General features: G+C 36.2%; 3 protein-coding genes across 4 annotated transcripts in view; 2 read left to right on the top strand and 1 right to left on the bottom strand.

Annotated features, from left to right (window-relative positions):
• The first annotated feature begins 1,052 nt into the window (after positions 1-1,052).
• Positions 1,053-7,799, top strand: LOC121732960 (ADP-ribosylation factor 1). Of its 2 annotated transcripts, none has more exons than XM_042123000.1 (5): positions 1,053-1,182; positions 1,508-1,676; positions 2,747-2,856; positions 5,534-5,659; positions 7,151-7,799. In XM_042123000.1, the coding sequence occupies exons 2-5, from the start codon at positions 1,529-1,531 to the stop codon at positions 7,313-7,315; spliced, it is 549 nt and encodes a 182-aa protein (XP_041978934.1). In that variant the 5' UTR covers positions 1,053-1,182; positions 1,508-1,528; the 3' UTR covers positions 7,316-7,799. The 2 variants fall into 2 exon arrangements, with proteins under 2 accessions (XP_041978934.1, XP_041978935.1); XM_042123001.1 differs by lacking the exon at positions 1,053-1,182 and adding an exon at positions 1,201-1,309.
• Positions 7,800-16,823: 9,024 nt separating this feature from the next.
• On the bottom strand, positions 16,824-18,882 carry LOC121732959. Its single transcript, XM_042122999.1, has 2 exons — positions 18,719-18,882; positions 16,824-17,854 (listed from the first exon to the last, which is right to left on the bottom strand). Exon 2 carries the CDS (start codon positions 17,778-17,780, stop codon positions 16,824-16,826), a length of 957 nt encoding a protein of 318 aa, XP_041978933.1. The 5' UTR covers positions 17,781-17,854; positions 18,719-18,882.
• Positions 18,883-24,179: 5,297 nt separating this feature from the next.
• LOC121732999 (dorsal-ventral patterning protein Sog) overlaps positions 24,180-26,643 on the top strand; it is a 139,081-nt gene continuing 136,617 nt past the window's right edge. Inside the window, exon 1 of the mRNA XM_042123063.1 lies at positions 24,180-24,380. Within this exon, the coding sequence (XP_041978997.1) occupies positions 24,263-24,380 (118 nt within the window). The 5' untranslated portion in view covers positions 24,180-24,262. The remainder of the gene's footprint in view (positions 24,381-26,643) is intronic.

Raw genomic sequence — 26,643 nt, 5'->3', positions numbered from 1 at the left:
TTGGTTAGTTACGATCTATGATACATTTGCCACATTCTGAATGCAAAATCTTATTTTAATGTTAAATCCACGTGTAATTGAGGCATTCTTTGACCGTTCTTTTGGTTTATTATTTAATGTTAAATCCACGTGTTTGAGGCATTCTTTGACCATTCTTATGGTTTATTATTTAGCGGAACCACAGAACTCAACAATATCTAGCATTAAATGTTCACTAAAAACCTTTATTAACACTTTTATTACATGAAATATGCAGACCGACTCCTTTGTTATGTCCTACTAAGTAGGACATAACATTACACGCTTTTGAGGCTTATACACCGATATAAAGCTGCGCGTGCACTGGATCGGAATCGGAGAGTACGGAGCGTACGGATTTGTTGCTTTGCACTGATTTGTATGGCACTGCGTGCACTGTAGGCCTACTACGAAATTGTTTTGAGACTCAAACAATCGGACGAGAATGCCGCGTCCCGCTCTCGTCAACAACGTCATTTCAAGTTTGTTAGAGTGGGACGCTGCATTCTCGTACGATTGTTTGAGTCTCAAAACGGTTTCGTGGTACGGCTCCAGGATTGGCATTTCTGCGCCTGAGAGCGGAATTTATGCCGATGACGTCATCTGCGGCCGCGTCTATTAGTCAATTTATATATTTAGTGCAGAGTCAAAGCTCATCGAAACAAAGTATCAAAACTGAACATAGCAACTCCAAAGCGTTAACGCACACATTTCATATAATTATACATTAATAACTAAATTGCCGATGCGGAATCCGAATGCAGTGGACGCACACCATCGGCATTTCGTAAATGACGACGCTCCGTCCGCTCCGATTCCGATACAGTGGACGCGCAGCTTAAGGCTCTCTCCAGTCTATAGTACCTCAATGGTTTCTAGTTAACTAGGGCTAAGAATTATACGGTTATTATACCGTTAATACAATTTACCAAATCTATCGAAATCTTACGTCTATAAAAATCACTTTATTTCAACTGTATATTTTAAAACATTTTTTAATTTTTTTATAAAATAATATTTCTCTACTGGCCACTTTCAACAATACGTGGCATAGGCACGAACATCTTCCACGTTCGCCGCCATTTTGACATCCAGGGAATAGTAATAGACTTCACTGGAAAATATCTTTTTTTCTTCAATTAACGTATAAATATTTAAGAAAACGTAAGTGCTTATATATTTTAAATGTGTTCCGTATAATAGCTGTTGTTGCGGCGTTAATTTTGTTGAGAAAGTGAAACTGGGTGGTGACTCTACAACCAACAGCGGTGTCGACCGATCATTGTTTTAGGTAAAGCGTAAATCTAGAAGTAAAGTCGTAAAAACTAAAATATAGTGCTACGTTGTGCTTCAAGTCACCATCCTTCGTGAAAGTGTTAATTTTCGTTGAAGATATTCAGTTTACTATTTGCCATGTCATTAGCCATTGATTAAAGTAACATGGAGTGACGGATGAGTCAGTCGAGTAATATCAATTTTTAATTTACAGTGAACTTGAAAACACTGCAAAATGGGGAATATGTTTGCAAATTTATTTAAAGGCCTATTCGGCAAAAAAGAGATGCGGATATTAATGGTCGGTTTGGATGCAGCTGGTAAAACTACAATCTTGTACAAACTAAAATTAGGCGAAATTGTTACGACAATTCCAACTATTGGTGAGTAGTGTCCGTTTTATTTGTAATATATTGCAATAGTATAATTAATTAACAGACGGAAAATAAATCTCAGATTAGAAAGATTCTTTGAGTACCGTACATAAGTAACTTTATAGTTTATACCTAAAATATAAATTTTATAGTAATATTTAATTATGCAACTAGATTGAAAAGATTTAAGTTATTTTTGACCATTTTTGAGTTGAATTAATATTAATTGACATTTACTTTACGCGGACATGGAGAAAGTTTAGAATGTTACACAATGAAATTATAATAAAATGAACTGGATCAATAAGTTATTAGGTATATTATGAAATGATAATGAATGTATTGTGTAAACAAAAACTTAGTTTTACAATAAATAGAAATGGATAGAGCAAAAATTTGGCATTAACTTTTTTAAGTCTTGCATTTTGAATACTGTGGCTTAACACTGCCATCATGGGTATCGCAGACACAATAGATTTTTAATTGGAATGCTTCAGCTGGCTGCTGCTTGGGGATTGATGGGTTAATAATTATAAAAATAAACTGAGTATATACTTACTATGACGTAATGTACATATTCTCACAGCATGCAATAGTTGCCTAGTAACGAATATTACATTTCTATAAACATACATCTACATGAAATAATAATTGGACACTGTTAAGCATTCATGTACTTACCCACAAAATGCAGTTATCTTCTTCAGATGATTTAAAACAAGACTGCATTCAAAATTTAACAACAAAAAAAAAAATATGAGTTAGGGCTATAACTAAGCTAAATCACTATCCTGTGTTTGAACTCTTAATATCATTTAGTGCTATATCATACTGTGCTTTTTCATCTCCTGTTCTGCACCTTCTTTCGAACTATAGATATGAATCTAGTGCATGTGCTTGGACAATATAATCTGCTAGATCAGTAAGTCTAGATTTTCATTTCATACGGACCTCATCTAGTGCGTTTATCACCCTCATCGCATACTTAGGTTGATGTGATTCTAAGTTATCAGCAAATAAAAGAAGTAGCTTAGAATTAAGCTTATTGCATTTACTAATAGTATATTTTATGTTGTTAGGCTTCAATGTGGAGACCGTAGAATACAAAAACATCAGTTTCACTGTGTGGGACGTCGGTGGCCAAGACAAAATCCGACCACTGTGGAGGCATTACTTCCAGAATACACAGGTACTTTTTTATTGTTATAATAAATGCATTTTCAAAATCTTGGAATATCACAATTTATCTAACACATAATACCAATTCATAATTTGTAGACATCTTTTTATTATTTATCTCTATGTGGTTTAGTGCCATTTCTGTGTTAGGCCCTTGTATTCACTTTGATTAGTGCGAGTGCAGGTGATTATACTGTACTCGACAAAACAAGGCGGTAGTGGTCATTGACCCCCTGTCAAAAACTTGTCATTTTCTATATAAACCGCGATTGACAATGAAGTGTCAGATGTTGTCAATCGCAGCTTTGTATATAAAATGTCAAGTTTTTGACAGGGAGTCAATGACTGCTACCGTCATGTTTCTCCAAGTACAGTATAGTGCAGGTAATAAGTGATTCATCAGTTGCTGTCTACTCTTGCTTTCTCCTGATTACTTATCTATCCTGCACTAATCACCTGCACTTGCACTAATCAAAGTGAATACAGTCCCTTTGAACAACTTAAAAATGTCAGTTTCAAGTTTAAATAGGTCTGTTTATCTGACCAGTAGAATGAACTTAGATGTTTCAAGTTATTTTTTGCTTCTGAGCTACCAAGGTGTTGATTTATCAGTCCCACTGGGTTATGAGAGAAATGAAACAGAGTGAATCTTTATGTGCAGCAGTGCTAAAATGGTCGCATTTAGCAATTCCTGTCAGTCAATTCAGCCAATGAATTGTCAAAACTGTCAAACTGACAAAGGCTTTTTATGAATGTGAGCGGGGGTGCTGCATGTAAAGGAGAACTGTCATAAATTAATGACGTTTTTGTATGATGGCAGCGTTAGTTCCTTTTTTCGCTACGTTCATATAAAGCCTTGTCGATCTGTAGACATGAATTGCAAGCAGAGTGACCATTTTGCAATTTTAAGAAAATTAATCATAATATTATGATTCATGTTATGATTCTATAAAGCGACCGTTAGCCCCGCTGCTCTGTTCTTTATTTTACTATTTTGCATTCACCAAATTTTTCACTTCAGTGTATAGTTTTAAACTAATCTCTATATTAAATGCAATAATTATGAAAATTATTGATAAAACTCTGATTTATACCACATTTCTAGTTATTGTTTTAATAACGTAACATATTTTATGCAATTACATGATATGGCATAACATGTTTAAGTAATCATGTCTTATCATTCTTAAAATGTATTTTATTACATTAGTATAAAAAAAATCATTATTATTTTAAGCATGTATTCATTCAAATTCAATTAAATATTTCTTATAATAATCATAATACATATCATTAATATGAATAGTAATGTAACTATAAAGATCCTAATTCCCATTGTACTCATTGGGGGACCATGCTTTGAGCCGGTGCATTGGGACAATGTGAAACGGCCTACTTATGTCCAAGTTAGTAGTGACATTCCATACTTCCACCAGGGGTCGGCAAGTAATTTTAGGTGGGGTCCGGATACTGTGCAAAATTTTTAACGAGGTCCAGAAAAAACATTTGTCCTATGTAGCTTAAAAATATTTTTTTAATTAATAAAGGTATTACGTTTACCTTATCTATGTAGTAATTGATACTTGGTATAAAATACATTCCAATATTTCGCGGTCCGAGATTCGACCTTTCGTTGTCCGCATACGGACCGCGGTCCGCCTGTTGCCTACCGCTGCTCTACAATGTGTAGTTAGAGCCTAATGTGCACACTTAATGTTTTGGCCCAATGTTTTTTCAATGTGTATTGTGTAAAACATGCTTATAACATAAGATTATTATAATATACTAGCTGTCCCGGCAAACGTTTCTTTGCCATATAAAGTATTTCGCCCATATTATTATTTTATTGAAGTGACTAAATCTGTCGCACAAACAATGGTCGCCGTCAGTCTCGAGTTGTAACAATATAATATTATTTATTCAACAAATCCACTTATCACTATAAAAGTAGCCAGTAGCCGATTCTCAGACCTACTGAATATGCATAATATAAAATTTGGTAAAAATCAGGAAAGCCGTTTCGGAGGAGTATGGTGACTAACATTGTGATCATCTATCATCACTCATTTGACTTCTTAGTTTCTATTTCACATAAAATTTCTACATTTAAAAAATTGGTAACTATATGATACTCCATCATCTTATTAGACAAAATATGTTGTAATTATGTAACTTATTACAAAATTATTAAATTGCTTTTAATAATAATAAGCTAAGATTCTATAGCTTCTGTAATTTTAGTATCAATGCTTAAAACAAAACAAAATGTGTGGGATTTGTCAATTGACATAAGGCATCACAAAATACAAATATTCCATAAGTATAGTTTTCACAGAGCCAGTACTGGCTGCCAATAAGACTGACAGACAGTATTGGCTTGGTATATGCCGCGTGTGACCATTTTTCAGGCCAGACCAAACTGTTCACACGCAGCATATACCAAGCCAATACTGGCTACCAGTCTTATTGGCAGCCAGTACTGGCTTTGTGAAAACTATACTTCAGTCCATACGTTTTTATTTTTTAAATTTGGATTTCGACTCTGAAATTATCAATGGTATCAGATTCTGTAATCTTTGATCAGGTTCTAGAAATAGCAACTTGATGCTTGTCAGTGTCGAAGAAGAAGTACTATATATGAAGCAAAAAAAAAGAACAAAGTTTTTATAATTTTCAATTTCTTTCAGGGTCTCATTTTCGTAGTAGACAGTAACGACCGAGAGCGTATCGGCGAGGCCCGAGAAGAACTCATGAGAATGTTAAGTGAAGACGAATTACGGGATGCTGTCCTTTTGATCTTCGCAAACAAACAGGTACGATTGCTTTCCTACTTGTTAATTTTCCCTACCTTAATGATGAAGAAATTCCGTTTATTGGTATATATACAATTCAACAGCTTTCTAACTGCCGCACTCAGAGTGGAACATTAATTACTTAAATGTAATTAATTCAAAATTTTGACATTAGCTCCATACATTATCTGTCAAACTCTTTATTTAATTGAAGGTTAATCATAACTTAGGTCTCTGAGTACGGCGGTAACTTGTTAAGTTTAAACTATGATATTTTGTTGGGAAAGTCGGGCACTCTGTCAGACAAGGACAGGGAAAATGAATAGCTGATTAAAAAACGGTTTCATATTATTATTCGTAATATTTACCCTCCAAGCTATGTGACTTTATCTACCAAACAGCATGATGAATTATCACTTTTATTCTTAGTTTTTGAAGATGCTAAACTACTGTAGAAGTTTATAACATGCACAATGAATTTTTTGCTAACTAGCTTGGTGCAGCTCAGCCCACCTATATTAATTCATCAAGCCCCATACGCTCACCGATGAACGAGACACAATAGAATATCTATTGTCTCGTTTTCCCACGATCGACAGTTGATAAGCATTTCTTAAAGAAATTGGTCTACTCTTTTTACGAAAGATTTTATTTATTACAATCAATACTAGTAGGTCATTAGATTAATAATCTCAGTAGTGTGAGAATGACTACAATTTTTGATTTTAATTTATCACTGTGTATAAATAGGAAATGTGTAATTCATATGTTATCACTTATTTCATTGAAGATAATAATATTATGATATTGTGAACTAATACGCTATTTTTAAATAGCAATAAATCTTTTAAACTTAATTATTTTTGTGTCAAGTTTTAATTTTTATTGTCTTGTGCCAATAAAATGAGTTTTAATTAAAATTAGTAATGTGTGGCTCCCAAAAAAAGCCAGGTCTTAACATCTACTACATCATTACTACATGCAAATTATAGACAGATTTAAACTTAGTGAATTTTTTCTTAAAATTTATTTAATATCCTTGAATAAATCCGTACTTGTAGCATAACAATTTACTAGAATATTAGTAATCTGTACACATGTTTAACCAAATGAACATGTGCTGCTAAGATGTAACACATTCATAAAACTGAGTGATTATATTTGCATAAACTAACATTTAGACGAGAGGTCAATGTCATCACAGAACATAAAATATTTTACATTTTAGTTATTATTTAAACATTGTACTAATATTTGTAACAATTTTTCATAGATCAAGTTAACAAAGGTTAACATTAATTGGTTTATGAATTTATAAGTACATACATTACTCTTCTTTACGGTATTGTTTTCAAAACCTTGATTATGAAAGTTATGGATTGCTCTGGATAGTTTATCCAGGAGGCTCCTGGATAAACTATCCAGAGCAATCCATAACATACATAACATAACAATCCATCGCCGGCCGATTTAAACCAAAAAAATATTAATGCTTATACCTGTATTTTCCAGGACTTACCAAACGCCATGAACGCAGCGGAGATAACGGACAAACTGGGCCTGCACTCGCTGCGCAACCGCAACTGGTACATCCAGGCCACGTGCGCCACCTCCGGTGACGGCCTCTACGAGGGACTCGACTGGCTCTCCAATCAGCTCAAAAACGCCAACCGCTAATCGCCCGTGCGCCACCAACTTACAGACAAATCTGATTATTGAAAGAGACTATGGTTTAAGATACTTTAAATTTATTTGCTAAATGAATACAATGTATTTTGTGCGGAAACCTTAATGTATTCTGTCGTGAGATCGAACGCGCGGCGCGCCGCATTAACGCATAGTTACGACAGTACAGTACATTACATAGATACGACAGTTTTATACGCGAGCCGGGGGTCATGTAGACTAGATATTACTCTAGCGCGCTGCGCGTTCGATGTCAGCCGACGTTCAACAAATATAATATAGTGTGTAAAGTTTATGCAAAATTACAATTTTTTCGTTTACTTATATACGTCTGAAACGGTGTTAATTCCAATTCTCTGCGCATTGTGATGTGGATAGGTATATTTGTAGCCGACTCGTGATAAACTGAATCACATCTTAATATGTTTTATATGTATACTATTATAAGTTATCGTAATAAAGTATTTAAAGTGAATTTATCTTTTCAATTCACTAGATTAGCATGTGAGTATTATGTTAAACTGACAGGTAAAGTCACGGGAATTAGTACAGTCTTAAAGCAGGTCCGACACTAACCCTAGGTCACATAGACAATAAGTAAAATGTTCGTAGCTCACGTTCAACTGGAATATGACATTTTTACTTTTTTATTTTACTGCAGTTCTATGTGCAATAAATCAACACTTCTAAGTTTTAGACAGATTCAACAGTTAGTAAACTGTATTTCATTGTATATGTTGTATTCCATCGAACGATGAGTGTCTAAGTATCCGCCCCAAGACCTATTCACATCCTGGCGTTTCTGAGCTTTACCTTTACGAGTGGTCATGCATATTTCAATAATTTGAACTTATTGTACGATGATAGTTTATTTTTATGGAAGTTATCTAGGTAGAGTAAGCTGTTATGTAATTAACAACTTCTTGCTTCGGTTCCGGACTGAGTCTGGGCCCGCATTTAGTCTTGAGACGAGCCGAGATTCATTTTAGGGTTAACTTGTGTACGTCAAGCTGTGGAGTATCAACGTTTGGATCTCTCGGTACTATCTTACACAATTAATTATAACTTAGCCTTTTTATAATAATTTAGATAAAATTGTTGGAACACAATACAAGTGATTATGTGGTGTGGTGGGTGATTTTTTTTTATTTTATTGAAGATCGAGATTCAATGAAAGTATGTGACATTCCGGTTTGTCTTACGCTGTATTATGGAATAAAATATCCTCACCAACATTGTTTTTGTAATTCATCCCCATTGCCACGTCATTATAGAAATTAACTTTACTTAAAACTTTTAAGAGGAGTTCACACCGCCGTTTTTCCATACAAACGTTGTCCCCTGTTTCCTCCCTGGATAATGCCGGTAGAGTTATGATTTTTTTCTATGATATTTATGGCCACTATTAGCATGTCCCTATGTTTTCTTTTTTTTTTTTCATAATTTTATTAAAAAAGATAAGGACGTCGAAAAACCCAAAAAAATGGCCAGATTTTCCTGTGTTCAAACACCCAGAAAATAAAACTGGCTAAAATATACAAAAAAAAGTAAAACATAGGAACACAGATCAAGCCTTGCTTTAATTCTTAATGAAAAAATTACTTAAATCGGTTAAGTTTTGGGAGAAGGAATCAGCGGACAACGAATCGAAGATTTTCTGTTCTTTTATTAGAACTTTTGTCGTGTTGTCTCTATTGCGCTCTGCGGTGGGAGACTTGAGATAGGTGAGACAGCAATATATTTTCAAATACCTATTTTCAATTTCTCTCACCCCTGGTGTATCCTCTTAAGCATAATAGTAGGGGAGCCTAGGGCCTAAAATTAAAGTTCGTGTAGTCTTAGATTAGTTTATTATATTTTACCTAGACTACGAATAATAAAAACTAAGGAAAAGTAACTCCGTCAAAAAACATGCTCCACAATATTTGTCAAAAAAGTGTACCGGTAGTCGGTACACATTTCAATACATTTGCAATATTTAGGTGACCTTGAGCGGTACTAGGCTGACGTTACAAGACAGATCAAAAGGAACCAAATTTAAAACGGTAATAGTATGGGAGCTACGATTACTTAGTTTTTATCATTCGTAGGTGTAGTCACTCGAGCCGCGAGCGTCATGGAGACCTATAGATTTTTTACATTAGGTAAAACTGATAAAAAAATAATATGAGCGAAATTATTTTAGTGGTGGGTTCAGAAACTGCAGCCATTTTAAAGTTATGAAAAAGAAATTATATTCAGAAAATTATTTTTTATATTTTAAAATGTCCCTACAGAGTACAGGCTTATAGTCTGGCATAAAAGTAAAGAAATTAAAAAGTGGCAACATCGTAGTGTCATCCCTTTCAAATCAATCTTAGAAAAAAGGGATGACACTACGATGTTGCCACTTTTTAATTTCACTTTTTGCCAGACTATACCTAACCTTTGAATCGTCCGTGCTTTATATTATGGAGGCTTCTTTGGTGTATGCTCGGGGTATGATAAACATCCCCTACCTTAATCTGACAGATCCGATGACATTTCAATATTCGAAAATAACTTTTTTTTAACCCGCTACGCAGTGGTGGATTTACCAATAATTTAAAATACATTGGAGGCGTAATCATGCCGAAGTTCGGCCGCGTTTTTTCGGCATGGACACTTACAGTCTACAAATCGCTTCGCAACCATGGGTACCTATACTATATTATATAGGTATACATCATGGCGCCACAGGGATAGGCTTTGTGTCGCACTAGCTGTTACCCGCGTCTTAGGGAATTTAATTGTGATATTTTCCCGCAGTAAAAAGTAGCCTATGTGTTAATTCAGGGTATCATACTGACTCAATACCTATTAAAATCACTCCAGTCGTTTAGACGTGAAGAAGTAACAAACATACAAAGTCACAAACTTTCGCATTAATTATAATAATATTATTACTGTCTAAAGATTCATGATTGGTGACGTAGCGCCTCCGCAGTCGTAGCGCGCGCGTGGATGCGCTACGAGTTACGACCGCGGAGACCAATAATTAGGCAATAGGCTGCGTTTCCACCAGAGATGTGCGAGGGAAATTTGTCGTGCGAGGATGTCTAGCTGTGAAAATTTGTAGGTGTTTCCACCAAAGCTGTGCGATGAAAATGTGTCTACGAAGATGTGTAGCGGAGCTGTAAAAATGCGCTGGTACAGTAGGCGCAAACCTAGTAACACATCCATCTCAACACACATTTCTCGCAACATATCCCTCGCACACATTCCTCGCAACTTGGTTCTTTACAAACACATCCCTCGCTATGCATCCTCGGCCCTCGCACATCTCTAGTGGAAACGCAGCCTTAATCTAAGATTAGTGTGCTGTGGCCTGTGATACGTTTTCGTCGTATTTTATGCGAGTGTATTGATGTTTGTGCTCACTGTATATTGGCGCGTGCAGTCTGTTATCTATACTAAGTACTTTCAAATATTATAAAGCGGAAGATTTTATTTGTTTCTTTGTTGGTTTGAACGCGCTAATCTCAGGAACTACTGGTCCGATTTGAAAAATTCTTTCAGTGTTAGCCACCACAAGCCGATTTATTGAGGAAGGCTTTAGGCTATACTTTATCACGCTAAAATAGAAGCGAAGAAATAGAGAAAAATGTGGAAAAAACGGGGGAAATTATTTGAAAGAGCTTACTTATCTCACGGTTCTCACGACTACTGGAGCAATTTTTATGTTATTTGGCACATATAAGAAGTATATTTTAACGTTGTTAGTGGCGGCCGAAAAGGAAGATCTTCCGACCGAGAGAGATAGCATACTCGGTCAGGCCGAAGCCCCACTGACGTCATTTCAGACGTTGTATATATCTTGCCGTTCTCCGAAACTTCGATAGCGCGATGCAGGAATGTTAGGCGAATTGTGGGTACCGCCACAATATATACCAAGTGAAGAATCATAGGCTATTTTTTGTGGACTAACTTGTCTGTGAATTGTGAAATATCTAATTTACGAGGGCGAAGCCACGCGGAACGTCTAGTCATTATAATCTATACATATAAATAAAATTGGAGTGTCTGTTTGTAATATTGAAAGAACCGTTTTTACTACATGTATATGAATGTACATAAAGTACATATACCAAAATAGCACTTTTTACAATTTTTGTCTGTCTGTATGTCTGTCTGTTTGTTCCGGCTAATCTCTGAAACGGCTGGGGCAATTTTAACGGGGCTTTTTTTGGCAGATAGCGGATATAATAAGGAGTAACTAAGGCTACCTTTTAACCGACTTTCAGTAAAGGAGGGGGATATATTTTAAATTTTTATATTTGTTCATACATATTTTGTAATTTCAACTTTCTAGCTAGCGCGATGCTTGAGATATATCAGCCTGCAGACATACTACTATTATATTATTGCCGCGGGCGAAGTCGCGGGCAACAGCTAGTATTATATATAAGTAGGTCTACCAGAATCTGATGGCAAATTTTGACGGCAGATTTTCAAAAAATATCTTTGATCATTGGATAATTTTTTTATTTTTGCTTGTTTCACACACAGAGTAAGCCGCTAAAGGAAAAAAAAAGGATCAACCTGTTTTATTCTTATTACCCCGGTATTGCTAAAGTCGATTTATTTTCTCAATTTTTGCCATCAGATTCTGGTAGATCTATAATTATTATTAGGTATATCGTTCCTAGAAGAGATACTCAATCGTGTATTTGATTGAGAGATTGACAAGATAAGTGATTGTACCTACAATATGTAGAATAATAGCTTTGTACACACTGTGCCTTTTTCTGTTCGTTAAGGGCATGCGTTATAGCGCAATCAACGGCGAACGTGAGACATGCCCGCGACGCATGCCCTCTGACCGTATCCAAAAAACAAAAATGACAATGTTGCCATTGCGTTCGTTGACGTATTCAATTATTGAATGCGCCAAAACGAAAGTTGAATGAAAGATGATGACGAAAATTATGTAACGATTAATCAAAATTAAACATTTTGTTCCACCTTTTTTTTTTATGAAATAAGGGGGCAAACGAGCAAACGGGTCACCTGATGGAAAGCAACTTCCGTCGCCCATGGACACTCGCAGCATCAGAAGAGCTGCAAGTGCGTTGCCGGCCTTTTAAGAGGGAATAGGGTAATAGGGGAGGGTAGGGAAGGGAAGGGAAAAGTTGAGGGTAGGGAAGGGAATAGGGTAGGGGTTAGGGGATTGGGCCTCCGGTAAACTCACTCACTCGGCGAAACACAGCGCAAGCGCTGTTTCACGCCGGTTTTCTGTGAGAACGTGGTATTTATCCGGTCGAGCCGGCCCATTCGTGCCGAAGCATGGCTCTCCCACGTATAAGTGGGACTAACTACCTATTGCCAATGAGGAGTTGGAACCCTTTCATTGAGGTTTATATTTATTATTTATAAACTACAATAGCGCGACTCTGTTTGCATAAAAACAGTATCTATCATCTATCATGCGGTAATAATCGTACATTTTCCCGAGATCAAAATGATCTTAGGTATGTCCTTTCCCATGGTCTGCTCTATTTATTACCAAATTTAATAAAATTCAGCTAAGTATAAAGTACCTAGTTTCAGGGCCTATATTCGATGCAATACAAACTTCGTCTTTATAATCAGTACCTATAGATGAATATTGAATAATATTTATAAGCTTATATTTTTGTAAAAAACTGTACTTATCTACTTCTAGTTAGATACATACCTTTCAGAGTTTTTTTTTTAAATTTGAAATGAGACTATGTTTACTCAGTATATATTAAGTCTATGGTTTACTCAGAATTTTGATATAAATTTATCTTAGAGAGAGGTCAATGACACCTGAACTTATCAGTTTCTTATTTATTTCGCTTACTAAACAGGGGCCCAATTGTCATACGTTCGATTTTGGTTCGCTTACACTGTCCTGCTCGAATGTGCGCACGAATCAAAATTAGATTCGAGGAAAGTATCAGAATTGACTCTCTGGTTTTACACTAGACTTTAAACGGAATAGAAAAGTGTAACTAAATTCTTCGAATAGTCGAACTTAGGAACTGTCAGCAATGAGAACCAGTGCCGGATTTATATTTTTATGAGTGTAGGTGAGTGTAGGCCGCTTAATTTCCGCCGCCCATTTACCAAATCTACCGGCTCCCTAGGACACTGCCCCTAGGCCGCGGCCTATACGGCCTATTTATCAATCCAGGGCTGATGAGAAACGACCCTAATTCGATAAAACCGCACTAGGCGGAGCTACACTGCGACGATTTACAGACCATTGCAGTTTGTCCTATTCCTAATTCCTACAGGTAGCAGGGATGGCGAACTTTACCTTATCAACGTGCCATTTTTTGAAGAATTCTTTAGTGATGTCATAGACGTCCCATAAAATGAATTTTTTTTTGTAATCCTGATTCCTGACCTGTATTTAAAAATATAATGCCCCAAGCCTAACTTGGGGCTTTTGTAGAATATTCTCCATGGTGGTAGCCAGGATTCTATAATATATTCTATAATATTTAGAAAATCCTAGACTTCGAATTCGTGATTTTTAACATATGAGTAGGTATCTCACAATAGTTTTGAAGGTGAGGTATAAAAAAAATAATCGGCTAAGTGCGAGTCGGACTCGCGCACGAAGGGTTCGGTGCGGCTATAGGGAAAAATTGGCGAAAAATTGTGTTTTTGTATGGGAGTCCCCCTAAAATATTTAGTTTTATTATTAATTATCAGACTACAGATAATATTTATTATATTTTAGTTTTTTTATTAATTATTAGACTACAGATAAAATTAAGGATATTGTGAAAATTTCAAGTGCCCTAGCTGTTGCCAATTGCCATTATTGATTACTACCCAAAAACTTGATCGAAGGCCAAAAAGGTAAAAAAAGTACGTTTGTTGTATGGGAGCCCCCTTAAATATTTATTTTATTTGTAGTCATAGCGGCAACAGAAATACATACTTAATCTGTGAAAATTTCAGATGTCTAGCTAGGTATACCGGTTATTGATTTACAGCCTGGAGACAGACAGACGGACAGACATCGAAGTCTCAGAGTAATAGGGTCCCGTTTTTAACCGACTTCCAAAAACGAGGAGGTTATACGTTCGGCTGTGGATGTGTTTTTTTTTATGTATGTTCAACGATTACTCCGCCGTTTATGAACCGATTTTCAAAATTTTTGTTTTGTTATATTAGGTTTTACTCCAATTTGGTCCCATTTTCACAAAAGTGGTGACCTGATGATGGGATCCATAAGTAATCGAGGGAACTCCTCAAAATTCAAACGGAAACTTATGTTTTTTTTTGTTTCATATGAAGTGTTTCAGGCATATGTTATCAAAAAGTAGGATTTTGCACCAGGATACACCATGGTTCGAAGGTGGTGAACAGAACTTCTTACTCCTTATAGATACATATTTTGGGGTTTCGGCGTTGTCTTAAGAACTGAAAGTATATACTACTATGCAAATTTCATTAATCATCATCATCATCACCACTCTTCCACCTGATCCATGAGTAATCGAGGGAACTCCTCAAAATTTATATGGAAACATATAGTGATTTCGATTATATGAGAAGTATCCTAAGCATATGCTACCAAAAAGCAAGATTTTGCAATTAGATAATATACCATGGTTCCGATGGTGCTAAGAGAACTCCGGATTCCTTATAAATACAAGTTTGCGGCTTTCAGAGTTGGTTTAAGAACTGAAAGCATATGCTACTATGCAAGTTACATTCATCATCATCATCATCACTACCACCAGTCACCAGACCATGAATTATCTAATTATAACCCTATTATTGGTACTTTTAATCGTCTTTAAGATCGAAACCCGAATTTGTCGAACGATTTAAAAAATTATAATGTCATTTCAATGTAAATGATTCGACCTTGGTGTTTAGGTTACCAAGTTAGCAATTTGATCATGAGATCTTTGAGGTATGCTAATCTCCTTAAAATTTATACGGACGATTATAGTTATATTTGAGCATAATATTAACGATCAAACGAACTTACCTGTACGTGAAGTTCGATCGTAATTATATGAGTGTTTCGTCCGAAGAGATTAGTATAATTAGAATATGAACACACAGTAGTAGTAGCTAGTGTCTCCGCTTCAATCACTATGTTTAGAGGTTATAACTCTAAAAAAAAATATTTAAAAAAACTTACAGTTGGTCTCTGGTATATACTCTATGGTTTGCTCGCTTTTCCTATTCCGGTGGACTCCATTTTCCTCCTTCGGCCAACGGCGTTGATTCGACTTCATTTCTTGAGAGAGATTTGTGATATTTTATCTATGGGTACCTACACCTGTTAGGGAGGGTGGGATATACTAATCTCTTCGGACGAAACACTCATATAATTACGATCGAACTTCACGTACAGGTAAGTTCGTTTGATCGTTAATTATACTCGTGTTTCGTCCTCGAGATTAGTATAATTAGAATATGAACACACAGTAGATGTTTAGAGTAATAAATATCACAAATCATGTACAATACTTTATATTTGAAATATATATAAAACCATAAAACAACACTGTAATACATAATATGTAATAAATGAACATAAACAAATAGATAATTTTAGTTCTATTATTTATATAACCTTATAAGGAACACAGCGTATTTGCCAAAGCCAGGTTGTCTTTGTCAATAATAGGTCTATCATAGAACCTAGCAAAGGTAGAGGAATTGCCGCTCCATCCAGCAGCTTGTCTGATATTATCTATATTAATGCCCATTTTCTTGGCCATAGAAGTTGCTGCATGTCTTGTACTGTGAGACTTAAATATGGAAACGTCAATCCCACTATCCTGTAATGTAATTTTAATCCAACGAGAGAGCGTCTGAGGAGATACATTTTTATATGGTTTTCTAAAGCTGACAAAAAGATAATTTTCTGGTCTTATAATATCTTTAGACCTGTCTATGTAAGCTCTTAATGTACTAGCAGGACAAATCTCAGGACGTTCACAATAATAAGGTAGGTATAATAATGGTTGTTTCATACCTGGTCTTGAAGTTTTGATTAAATCACAGATTTTAATCATTATTTTATCATTACAATAGACTATTTCATTTAATTTAATTTTTGACAATGTTTGCACTCTGTGTGCAGTGACTAGGGCCAACAGAGTAACACACTTCTTAGTTAACTGTTCAAGTGTCAAATTTTCATTTGGAAATAATGTTGCTAAATAGTTAATTGTGACACCTGCATCCCAAGTAAAGGTATAACGTGGTAATGACGGTCTTAATTTAAACACACCCTTACAAAACCTGGAAATCCTATCATCATCAGGTAATTTTTTAATGATAAAAGAAAGAGCAGATCTATATGAATTGATAGTCCCATATTGGGCACCATCTACAAAAATCTTGGTAAGAAATTGTATAATCATAGGAACTGAAGGTTCAAACATATTTATCATATTAGTAACACAAAAATCATACCATTTTTTGTAGCATACATCATATTGTTTTAAGGTACTTCCTGATATAGAAGCTAAAATTATATCAGCTGAAGCACTTGGGATTTCTCGTTGTAACAACGCTGTCCTGACAAAATCCCTGCAACCAGGGTAATGTTTCTGTGGATGTTCCGATGGCTGGAATCAGGAATATAGAAGTTATTACAATCAATATATACTAATTTAGAAGCTAGCAAGCGTAAGAACATAGGGTACCAGGGTTGTGTAGGCCACAGTGGAACAACCACAATACCCTCAGCCTTGTCTACAATAATTTTTCTTAATACTTTAGGAATAATTGCTACTGGAGGAAACGCATAAAAAATACCAATTTTGGACCAATCTAATGTAAAAGCATCTATTGTAAAAGCATCTGGATCATTAAACCAAGAAACAAATTTTACACACTTTTTGTTTACTCGTGTAGCAAATAAATCTATGACTGGTATTACTGAAAGATTTTTTAGTAATATTTCATAGCCTTGTAAAGACAACTCCCATTCTACATCTGGATGGGTCCTTCTTGACTCTTGATCTGCAATAATATTATCAGAGGACTTAATATATGAAGCAAAAACAAATAATTTACGTACTTCACACCACTGCCAAATGTCCCTTGCTACCTTTGAAAGATGAGGATATTGTATACCTCCCATACGATTGATGTAGCTAATAGCTGTTGTATTATCAACCCTCATTAAAATATTACAGTTACTGTAATTTTTTGAGAATATCTTTAGGGCAAAATATGCTGCAAGAAGTTCCAATTGATTTATATGAAAGTGAATTTCCTCTTGTGACCATCTGCCGCTAGCCCTTTGGTCTCCACAGCTGGCACCCCACCCCGTAGTTGAGGCGTCAGAGAATATTTCTAGACAATAGTTATTGTCATCTTTGATACTGTTATTTGAATACATTATGGAGCTAAGCCACCAATTCAAATCCGGCAAAAGTGAACTAGGTAATGTCATGTACTCATTATAATCATTATTTTCCATTAAATTAAGATATTTACACCTCTCTAACTGTTTTAAATATAACCAACCATATTCTATGGCTGGACATGCTGAAACTAATAACCCAATTAACCTTGCAAATTTTCTTATTCTACATCTTTTTAATTGCATAATGTATAAAAGTTCATTTTTAATTTTAATTCTTTTTTCACACGGTAAACTTAAAGTCCAATTGTGTGTGTCAATAACATAGCCTAAATATCTTACTGTCTTTGATGGATACATAACACTTTTTTCTTGGTTTATAATAAACCCTAGGTTCACTAGTAACCTTTTCGTAATATCTATGTTTCTTGCACATTCATCATAACTAGCCCCAATCAGTAATAAGTCATCGAGATAAATTGAAGACAGTAACCCATTAGATCTTAAGATATTCACAATTGGCTTCATTATTTTTGTGAAAATATAAGGGGCTGTACATAATCCAAATGGTAAAACATTGAACTCATACAGTTGGTGACCAATATAGAAACGAAGATATTTCCTAGAAGAAGGATGAACATTAATTAAAAAATAAGCATCCTTCAAGTCGATTGTTGCCAGATAAGAATCTTTGGTAATGAGATTTAACACCGTTCGAATATCCTCCAATTTAAAATGTTGCTTATTAACATATTTATTAAATTCTTTTAGGTTCAAAATAAATCTTTTTTTACCATTTGGTTTAGGAACTAGAAAAACCCGGGATACAAATTGATCGACACAAGGAGTACATGGTGATACAGCACCAATTGATATTAGACTGTTAACATGTTCTTCTAATTCCTTTACATCTAACATAGATAAATTGGAGGAACTTTGAGGAAAATTTTGTTGTATAGACTTATTTAATTTAATTTTGTAGCCTTTTATCCAAGATAAAATAGTACTGCTAGAAGTGATTAAACTCCACTGTTTATAAAAGTAAGAAAGTCTACCTGCATAACACACCTCGTCTACTGACGGCGGTTTTGTTTGGATGACCTCGAGTAAGGTTGACCGTTCCTTCTCTGTGTCACAGGTCTGGTCCGTGCCGCAGCAGGCTGTTGTTGGCGTGGCGTTTGGCCCGTCTGCTGCCTGCGAGTAGTGGGCCTCGCCTTGGAGTTTAAATTACCTCTTGAGGAGCTTGCTGAAAAAAATTGCCTACGTGCTTCTGGTTTAAGATCAGAGCTTGATTTAGAAACTGCCTTTGCAGTTTTTATAGTTTCAATAAAATTTTGTCCAAAGAGGTTTTCCTCTATATTAGTTGAAGAAAGATGGTCTCTTAATTCCTTCCTTACATGACCTAAAATAAGGCTTCTTCTGCATAAGGACTGGTTATATTGAATATCACATAGTAGTCGACCCATGTCCATCAGACTTTGTATAAGCTCTTTATCCGAGCCCGACTTGATTTCATTAGAGATAATAGTCCCCAGCGAAGAGATAGCTGCTGCTATCTCGCATTGTTTGATTTCAATAGACTTGTCACGTTTTACAGCCGTGTCGATTATGGCAGCTTTTAGTTCAGCATTAAGCTTTGGTGCAGCTATGAATTTAGAATTATTGGGTATTTGAAACTTTTCTACTAGATTTTTTCGTGCTTCTTTATCTAGCCCTTTAGTGGCTATGTAGGTGAATCTAGAAGCTACTTCTTTGTGGATATCTGGGCCATATGCAACAGAAGTAGACGGATCTTCGCCCAAGATTTCTGAAAAATCATCATTTGTGCCCTGGTTTTCACCAGTTTCATTAATATTGCTTGTACTTGGAAGCAAATTTACATCAGAATTGATTTGAACCTCTAATTGAGGCTCTACAGCAGCGTAACACGTCTGGGGAAGCACATTTTGGCTAGGCTCATTAGCCATATTACCTGAAATAAGATACAAACCGTCGTAAATCACCACGTCTATCCAAGCCAATGCAGCTGTTGTGACGTGAGAAAACGGTTATAGCCATATTATATTCTGAAACCCGTCGTGAACGGAAGATCACCGCGTCTTTACAAGCAAAGATTGTTGAGACGCGAGAAACCGGTTAAAGGCATGTTATTATCAGAAAACCGTCGTTAACGGACACACCGCGCCTACAGCTCAAGCGATAGCTGTTGTGACGCGAGAAACCGGTTAAAGGCTATAGCGTATGCATGCCTTTGCCGTCGGGTAGACCGACCACGTGCTCCATTGTATTTCATGCCATTTAAAAAGCGCTGCATAGCAAGACTCCGTTATAAATCACTGTCTCGCGTCTGTGACGCGAGAAGGCGGATCTTTCATAATTATGCCCAATATATTGTTATATTTATGCATGCTGAAAAACTTTCCACGTGTCGAGGCAACACGTGGGTGCTGGAAAAAATTTGAAGTCCCGAGGGACGTTATTAATATTATGAGTTATCTGCATACCATATGATGGTCCTGGTGTTTCTTCCATCGGAGAATCTGATTTAGATGAAGAGCTGGAACTAGAGCTAGAACACTGACTAGAAGAATCTTCCTGTTCAACATGGCGATCGCGCTTAAAATGTTTTTCCAACTTACGTAATTTTTTAAAAACTAGATCCAATTTATCTTGGTTACGCCTTTTTGGCATTTTTTTAACAGATTTTAGCACGAACGCGGAATTTAGTGTAGCGGACGAGCACTAAATACTTTATGAAGTCGAATCAACGCCGTTGGCCGAAGGAGGAAAATGGAGTCCACCGGAATAGGAAAAGCGAGCAAACCATAGAGTATATACCAGAGACCAACTGTAAGTTTTTTTAAATATTTTTTTTTAGAGTTATAACCTCTAAACATAGTGATTGAAGCGGAGACACTAGCTACTACTACTGTGTGTTCATATTCTAATTATACTAATCTCGAGGACGAAACACGAGTATAATTATATTATGTTGAGCTGATGAGTTTTCATTAGTGTAATGATAGAAAGAAAGTCACTGAACAGAACTTTAGAGTCTTTAAAGACAGGCGTATGAACATTAATTTTATCATTGCTTGATTAACGCCAAGCATATTATACAGTGGTATATGCTTGGAGTTGCTTAAGCATTTCTGAAGTGGTAGTGATCTCAGACAATGAGTTCTCACATCATGAAAGTGTATCCTGGATCCAAAGTCACTAAGCATTAGTCTTTACAGGAAACCTTTAAAAGGACTAAAAAAGAGTGAAATTATTATTTTTAACAAAAAATTAAAACCGACTTCCAGGGTAAAACACTATAATAATTTATAATGAACAAAAAAGTATTAAATAATAATTATTCTTACTCTTTGAAGTGCCTTAGGCATAATTCTCCTAAACCTCAACTATTTCTGTACACAATATCTTCATTATTTTGAAGTATATATATATATATATATATATATATATATATATATATATATATATATATATATATATATATATATATATATATATATATATTTATTATTATACCTATTTAAAGATATAAGATAACTAAGTATTGTAGGTCATTGCCTGCATAATTTAAAGACATGCTAATATTACTTCATAAAAATTAAATATAAAAAGCTCCTCTGTAAGTAGGTACAAAAATATGAAATGAAACGAATGTAAAACATGTGACGAGGAAGTGTTCTAACTTGTCCGGTCATCTCCGCGACAACACAACATTAATATAACTTGGCGGTGCATATTTCTTCGCCGTCACGATAAATCTCCCCTCTCTATGTAATTTGTTATAATCCTATACATATTGACTCGTATATTTCTCGCGTAAAGACAGGCCTCGTCAACGCGTAATGTCTTCAATTCGAGTGGCCCAATATAGCAATTTAAAGTCAGCTAGAGTCTAGGTTCTTCATTTTAACTTTTTAAACTTCAGTTTTACGGTCTAGGACCAGTACTCATACTCACATTCATATTCATATCCTTTATTTCCACGAAGTTGATTACAGTGATGTCGACAATGACATTTATTTTGGTATATTCATGCTCATGCTCATGCTCATACTCATGCATGCTTGAGCATGACTCATGAGCATGAGCTTGAACATAAGCATGAGCATGAGCATGAGCATGAGCATGAGCATGAGCATGAGCATGAGCATGAGCATGAGCATGAGCATGAGCATGAGCATGAGCATGAGCTTGAGCATAATAATGAGCATGAGCTTGAGCTTGAGCTTGAGCTTAAGCATTAGCATGAGCATGAGCATGAGCATGAGCGTGAGCGTGAGATTGAACATGAGCATGAGCATGAGCATGAGCATGAGCATGAGCATGAGCATGAGCATGAGCATGAGCATGAGCATGAGCATGAGCATGAGCATGAGCATGAGCATGAGCATGAGCATGAGCATGAGCATGAGCATGAGCATGAGCATGAGCATGAGCATGAGCATGAGCATGAGCATGAGCATGAGCATGAGCATGAGCATGAGCATGAGCATGAGCATGAGCATGAGCATGAGCATGAGCATGAGCTTGCGCATGAGCATGAGCTTGCGCATGAGCATGAGCATGAGCATGAGCATGGGCATGAGCATGAGCTTGCGCATGAGCATGAGTTTGAGTATGAGCATGAGCATGAGTATGACTTGGTAATAAAAGTTGGTTTTTTGAGCTTAGCTATTGAATTGGCTATTGAATCAAAAGTAAGCCAGTCGAGGACCCTTGAGAACGTGCTACGAGCCACGCGTGGCCGATGTAGTACTGGGGATAATATTCAGATTTTACATACTAATATGCTTTCTTAAGCATGGATGCTGTCATCCATCATCCATGCTTAAGAAAGCATGGATGATGGATGACATCAGCAAAGCAAGAGCTCAATGCTCATCCATACATAAGAAAGCACTGTCTGCAGTAGTAGTCTGTACATATTATTACTTACGTGTATTGATATCTCATTCTTTGAAGATATGGTACTTGCCTAGATTGGCGGCCCGCCAAATTCTGGGAATTATTATTGAATTCAGTATACGGTGCATGTAATCGCACCGATTAATATAGTTGCATAAATACGAGAGCGTATTTACCGTCACAGTTAAAAGTGACAAGTATTTAAAAACTTCATAACTATCTTCTATTAAAATATCACATTCATGCAGCTTCTTTCCTTTTTCGTTCCAGTCCGATTTCTGTCAACCAGCAAATAGCATTAATTTTAGTATGTCAAACAAGCCACAATGGCCGGGTAAAATATGGGTAAAATTATTCCAATCCCGTGAAGGCCACTGGAATGCACTGGAATGCAATTCAGTGCATTCCAGTGACCATTTGCATTATTCCAGTAGTATCCAGTGCTGGATTGGATCACTGGATTAAAATAATGTAAACCGTCCATAAAAGTGGAAGTTTAGAAAAGAGGACTTGTTAAGTTACAAATCTTATAGAAATGAGAAAATTCGTAAGTCAACAGTTGACTCGTGTACTAACTAGATATTATTCAAGAAGCATATTTTATTGTTTACCTGAGGCCCAATCCCCTACCCTATTCCCTTCCCTACCCTCCCCTATCCCCTTCCCTTCCCATCCCTTCCCTCACTTATTACCCTATTCCCTCTTAAAAGGTCGGCAACGCACCTGCAGCTCTTCTGATGCTGCGAGTGTCCATGGGCGACGAAAGTTGCTTTCCATCAGGTGACCCGTTTGCTCGTTTGCCCCCTTATTTCATAAAAAAAAAAAAATTGTAATTGCCGTTTCAGTCTCTTAACCTAACCTAAGCCTAGCCTAATTTGAATGTTTAAAATAGGGATAGTTTGAGGACATAATATAAATTATAATATTTTTATATGGAAATATTACACGGACGGCTAAATAAAATAATTTTGGTGAGACAAATTTTGCTGTCGTTGATTAAGCAAATTGTTATTTCATGTAATTATACTCATCAATTTTAATTATTATATTTTAATCGAAAATGTATTTTAGTATATCAAACGCTGCAGTCGAGACGAAACGCAATTTTTTGCAGAATCGAGGTCGTTCTAATATTATACCGCAGCCCAAGTTTTCTGCTAATTGGTTTATTTATATCAGATTAAAAAGTATAGTATTCTGCATATTATTATAGTCGCAGAGTAAATAACTTATTATAACTTATTATTTGCAATTTTAATTTTAGAGGACTTTTCACAACTTTTCCTAACGTTAATATAGGTTAGATTTTCCATTACATTTCTTTAATTTTACTTTTAATGTAAATTTGATTACAATAAAATAATACATAATATTTTAAACGCTTTTCTTTATTCATAAAAGATAATCTACCTTCCATTTATTTTCTTTTCACTTGTTTACGTTAAGTGTTCGGCGAGTGGCGAGTAAGGTAGCGGGGCGGCGGCGGGGGCGGGCGGCGCGGGCGGGGCAGTTTTCCCCGCCCGCGTGGGCCGCGCGTTTTCCGCGGGGCGTCGGCCCCCTCGGCGGCGGGAAATCGTCAGTCCGCCTCGGCCGTCGCGGTACGTACACGTGTAAAGTGCGCTCGACGCGCGGCGGAAATAGTGCTCGCTCTCGGTGATAGTGTTGTGCGGGTGATGCTGCCCGCGCTAGTGCTGCTGGCGCTGGCGGTGGCCCCCGGGCCCGCCGCCGCGCGCCGACACGCCCCCGACCTGCGGGAGGACGAACCGGCCCGGCGGAATACCAGGCCCGCCGGTGAGTGTATGCAACTGATGCAGGTCTATTCCGTGCATGTGCAACGGATGCATAAGTCTCGTCAATAGCGTTATATTCAGGAGCGAAATGCATTACGATGTTTGCAGTTTGCACATCATACTCGTTTTCTACGTACGAGAATGTGCAACAGATGTAAGGTTGTCACTAGGATAATAAGTTAGTACCGTTGCGGCCGCGATTAAGGCCGCCCCGACTACGACTAATCGTATTATTTTCGTGGCTGCAGCTATAAATTAGTAGCCGATCGAGGTCTCGTATTTGCCAATATTATTTCGCTACGAGCTTATGTTCAAAGGAGTAAACTGCCAATATTATTTCGCTGCATTACGTTTTGATTGCGATCGTGAGGAGAGTTAGATAAGGTTCGACGTGTTATCGGCGATATGAGGTGTTGGATAATAAAAACAATACCACGTGAGGACGATGATCGGCATTCGTGTCTCGGAGAAATGTCAAGTGATCTATTTTGGACGTATCATTCTAATCTTATCGGCCAAAGACTCTGAAGCCAACGCGAAGGCACACCACGATCGCCGCGATTACAATCGCCCGACTCGCTGGTAACGTGTTCAACGTATTTAAAATTGTTTTATAATCCGCATCGACTGGGTAAAGTATAGCAGCTTACAATTCCAGGGTAAATTTTTTGTTTGCGACCACAGTTTGCAGTGTGCAACAGTTTTGCAGTGTAACAAGTATACCGAACATAAACATTAAGAAAATACACACATAGAGACTAGAGTACCTTTTATTGCATACACGTGTGATTTAAAAAGGACGGTTATCTATGACCACTACCAACGTTAAGGTTTCCACAGTCATGGACTTAATGTAATGTTATATAATGTTCTCGCGATCCTTACCAATATTTGCAGATATTTTACTAAGGGCCTGTTTCACCACTTCCTGATAAGGCTATCCACCAATAATTAACTTGACAGATCAAGAATGAAGCATCTGTCAAAAAAGTTGTGAATAGCCTATTAAGCACTTTATTAGAAAGTGGTGAAACAGGCCCTAAATGTTGTATTTCTAGTTCTTCATATCTATCCAGAGAGACAAACAATATTTAACTCAGGGAACTCTAAACCAGTGCAAGCGGTCCTTACTGTTACAAGGTTTGCGTTAAAACTTTAGAAATGTACGACGCTAGTGCTAATTAAAAACGTGTGTATCGTTTGTGGGTGCAATTGAAATGAAAAGCTAATTTTCATGAATCGAGGTCGTTCTAATTGTTGTTGCCGAATTTAATACTATGGGTAATCTCAATATGTCAAGCCACATATTTTAGTACAACAAAATATCAAGAGATACCTAAACAGTAAACATTTTACTTCAAATATCTTGGGTTCCTTCAAAATATACACATTTGTAAATGTAAGTTTTTTCTTCTTTAATAATGTAAATTTTGTTTTTAAATCTATCTTAGTGGGTAATAAGAAATCATAATCATAAAGAATATATCTAAATTAAAATTGTTCGGTTGTATGTACTTTATTATTAGTTTCCAATAATAATTTTCTCTCTATGTCTTTCGTGTTATAAAAAATTCATAACTCTATTGAGTTATAATTTATCTATTTAAAATCAGCAGGAACTATACATTTTCGCTCGTTAAAAAGTTTCCCATGTCTTTCCCTATGGTCAACATCAAAATCGGTGCAGCCGTTATCAAGAACAATTAGGGTTTAATTTTGTGTCCAAATATAGGTATATATTATGTATTTTACTTTATACGTAAAATACTATGCGTCTAAATGAAAATCTAAAGAATTTAGGCAAAATCGAGACTACTTAACACACTACAAAAGGACAATGATAAAGCCAATCCTCTGAAAACGTCACGAGTCACGACTTTTACGTAATCCTTGGAAACTCGTACGATTCACAATCTTATCTTTTGCGATAGTAGGCATAATTTTGCAAAGATTTCGACTTAATACAATATCTCGTTATCGACTAATTGAGTGAATGATAGTAATTTGCTAGTATTTTTATCAGTTGTGAGTTGTGACCTGTTTTTCGCTTGCACTTTGATTAATGACTGGTCATTGGATGCACAAAGTGCGAATGAAATTGCGCAGTTTACTCGTTAACATTAAGGGGATACACCAGGGGCGAGAGAAATTGAAAATAGGTATTTGAAAATGTATTGCTGTCTCAACAAACTCAAGTCTCCCACCGCAGAGCGCGACAGAGACAATACGACAAAAGTTCTAATAAAAGAACAGAAAATCTTCGA

Source organism: Aricia agestis, chromosome 13 (genome assembly GCF_905147365.1).
Source record: "Aricia agestis chromosome 13, ilAriAges1.1, whole genome shotgun sequence".
Classification (NCBI taxonomy): domain Eukaryota; kingdom Metazoa; phylum Arthropoda; class Insecta; order Lepidoptera; family Lycaenidae; genus Aricia; species Aricia agestis.
Note: the sequence above shows the minus strand (reverse complement) of the source record. Positions and strands in the feature narration are given on the sequence as shown.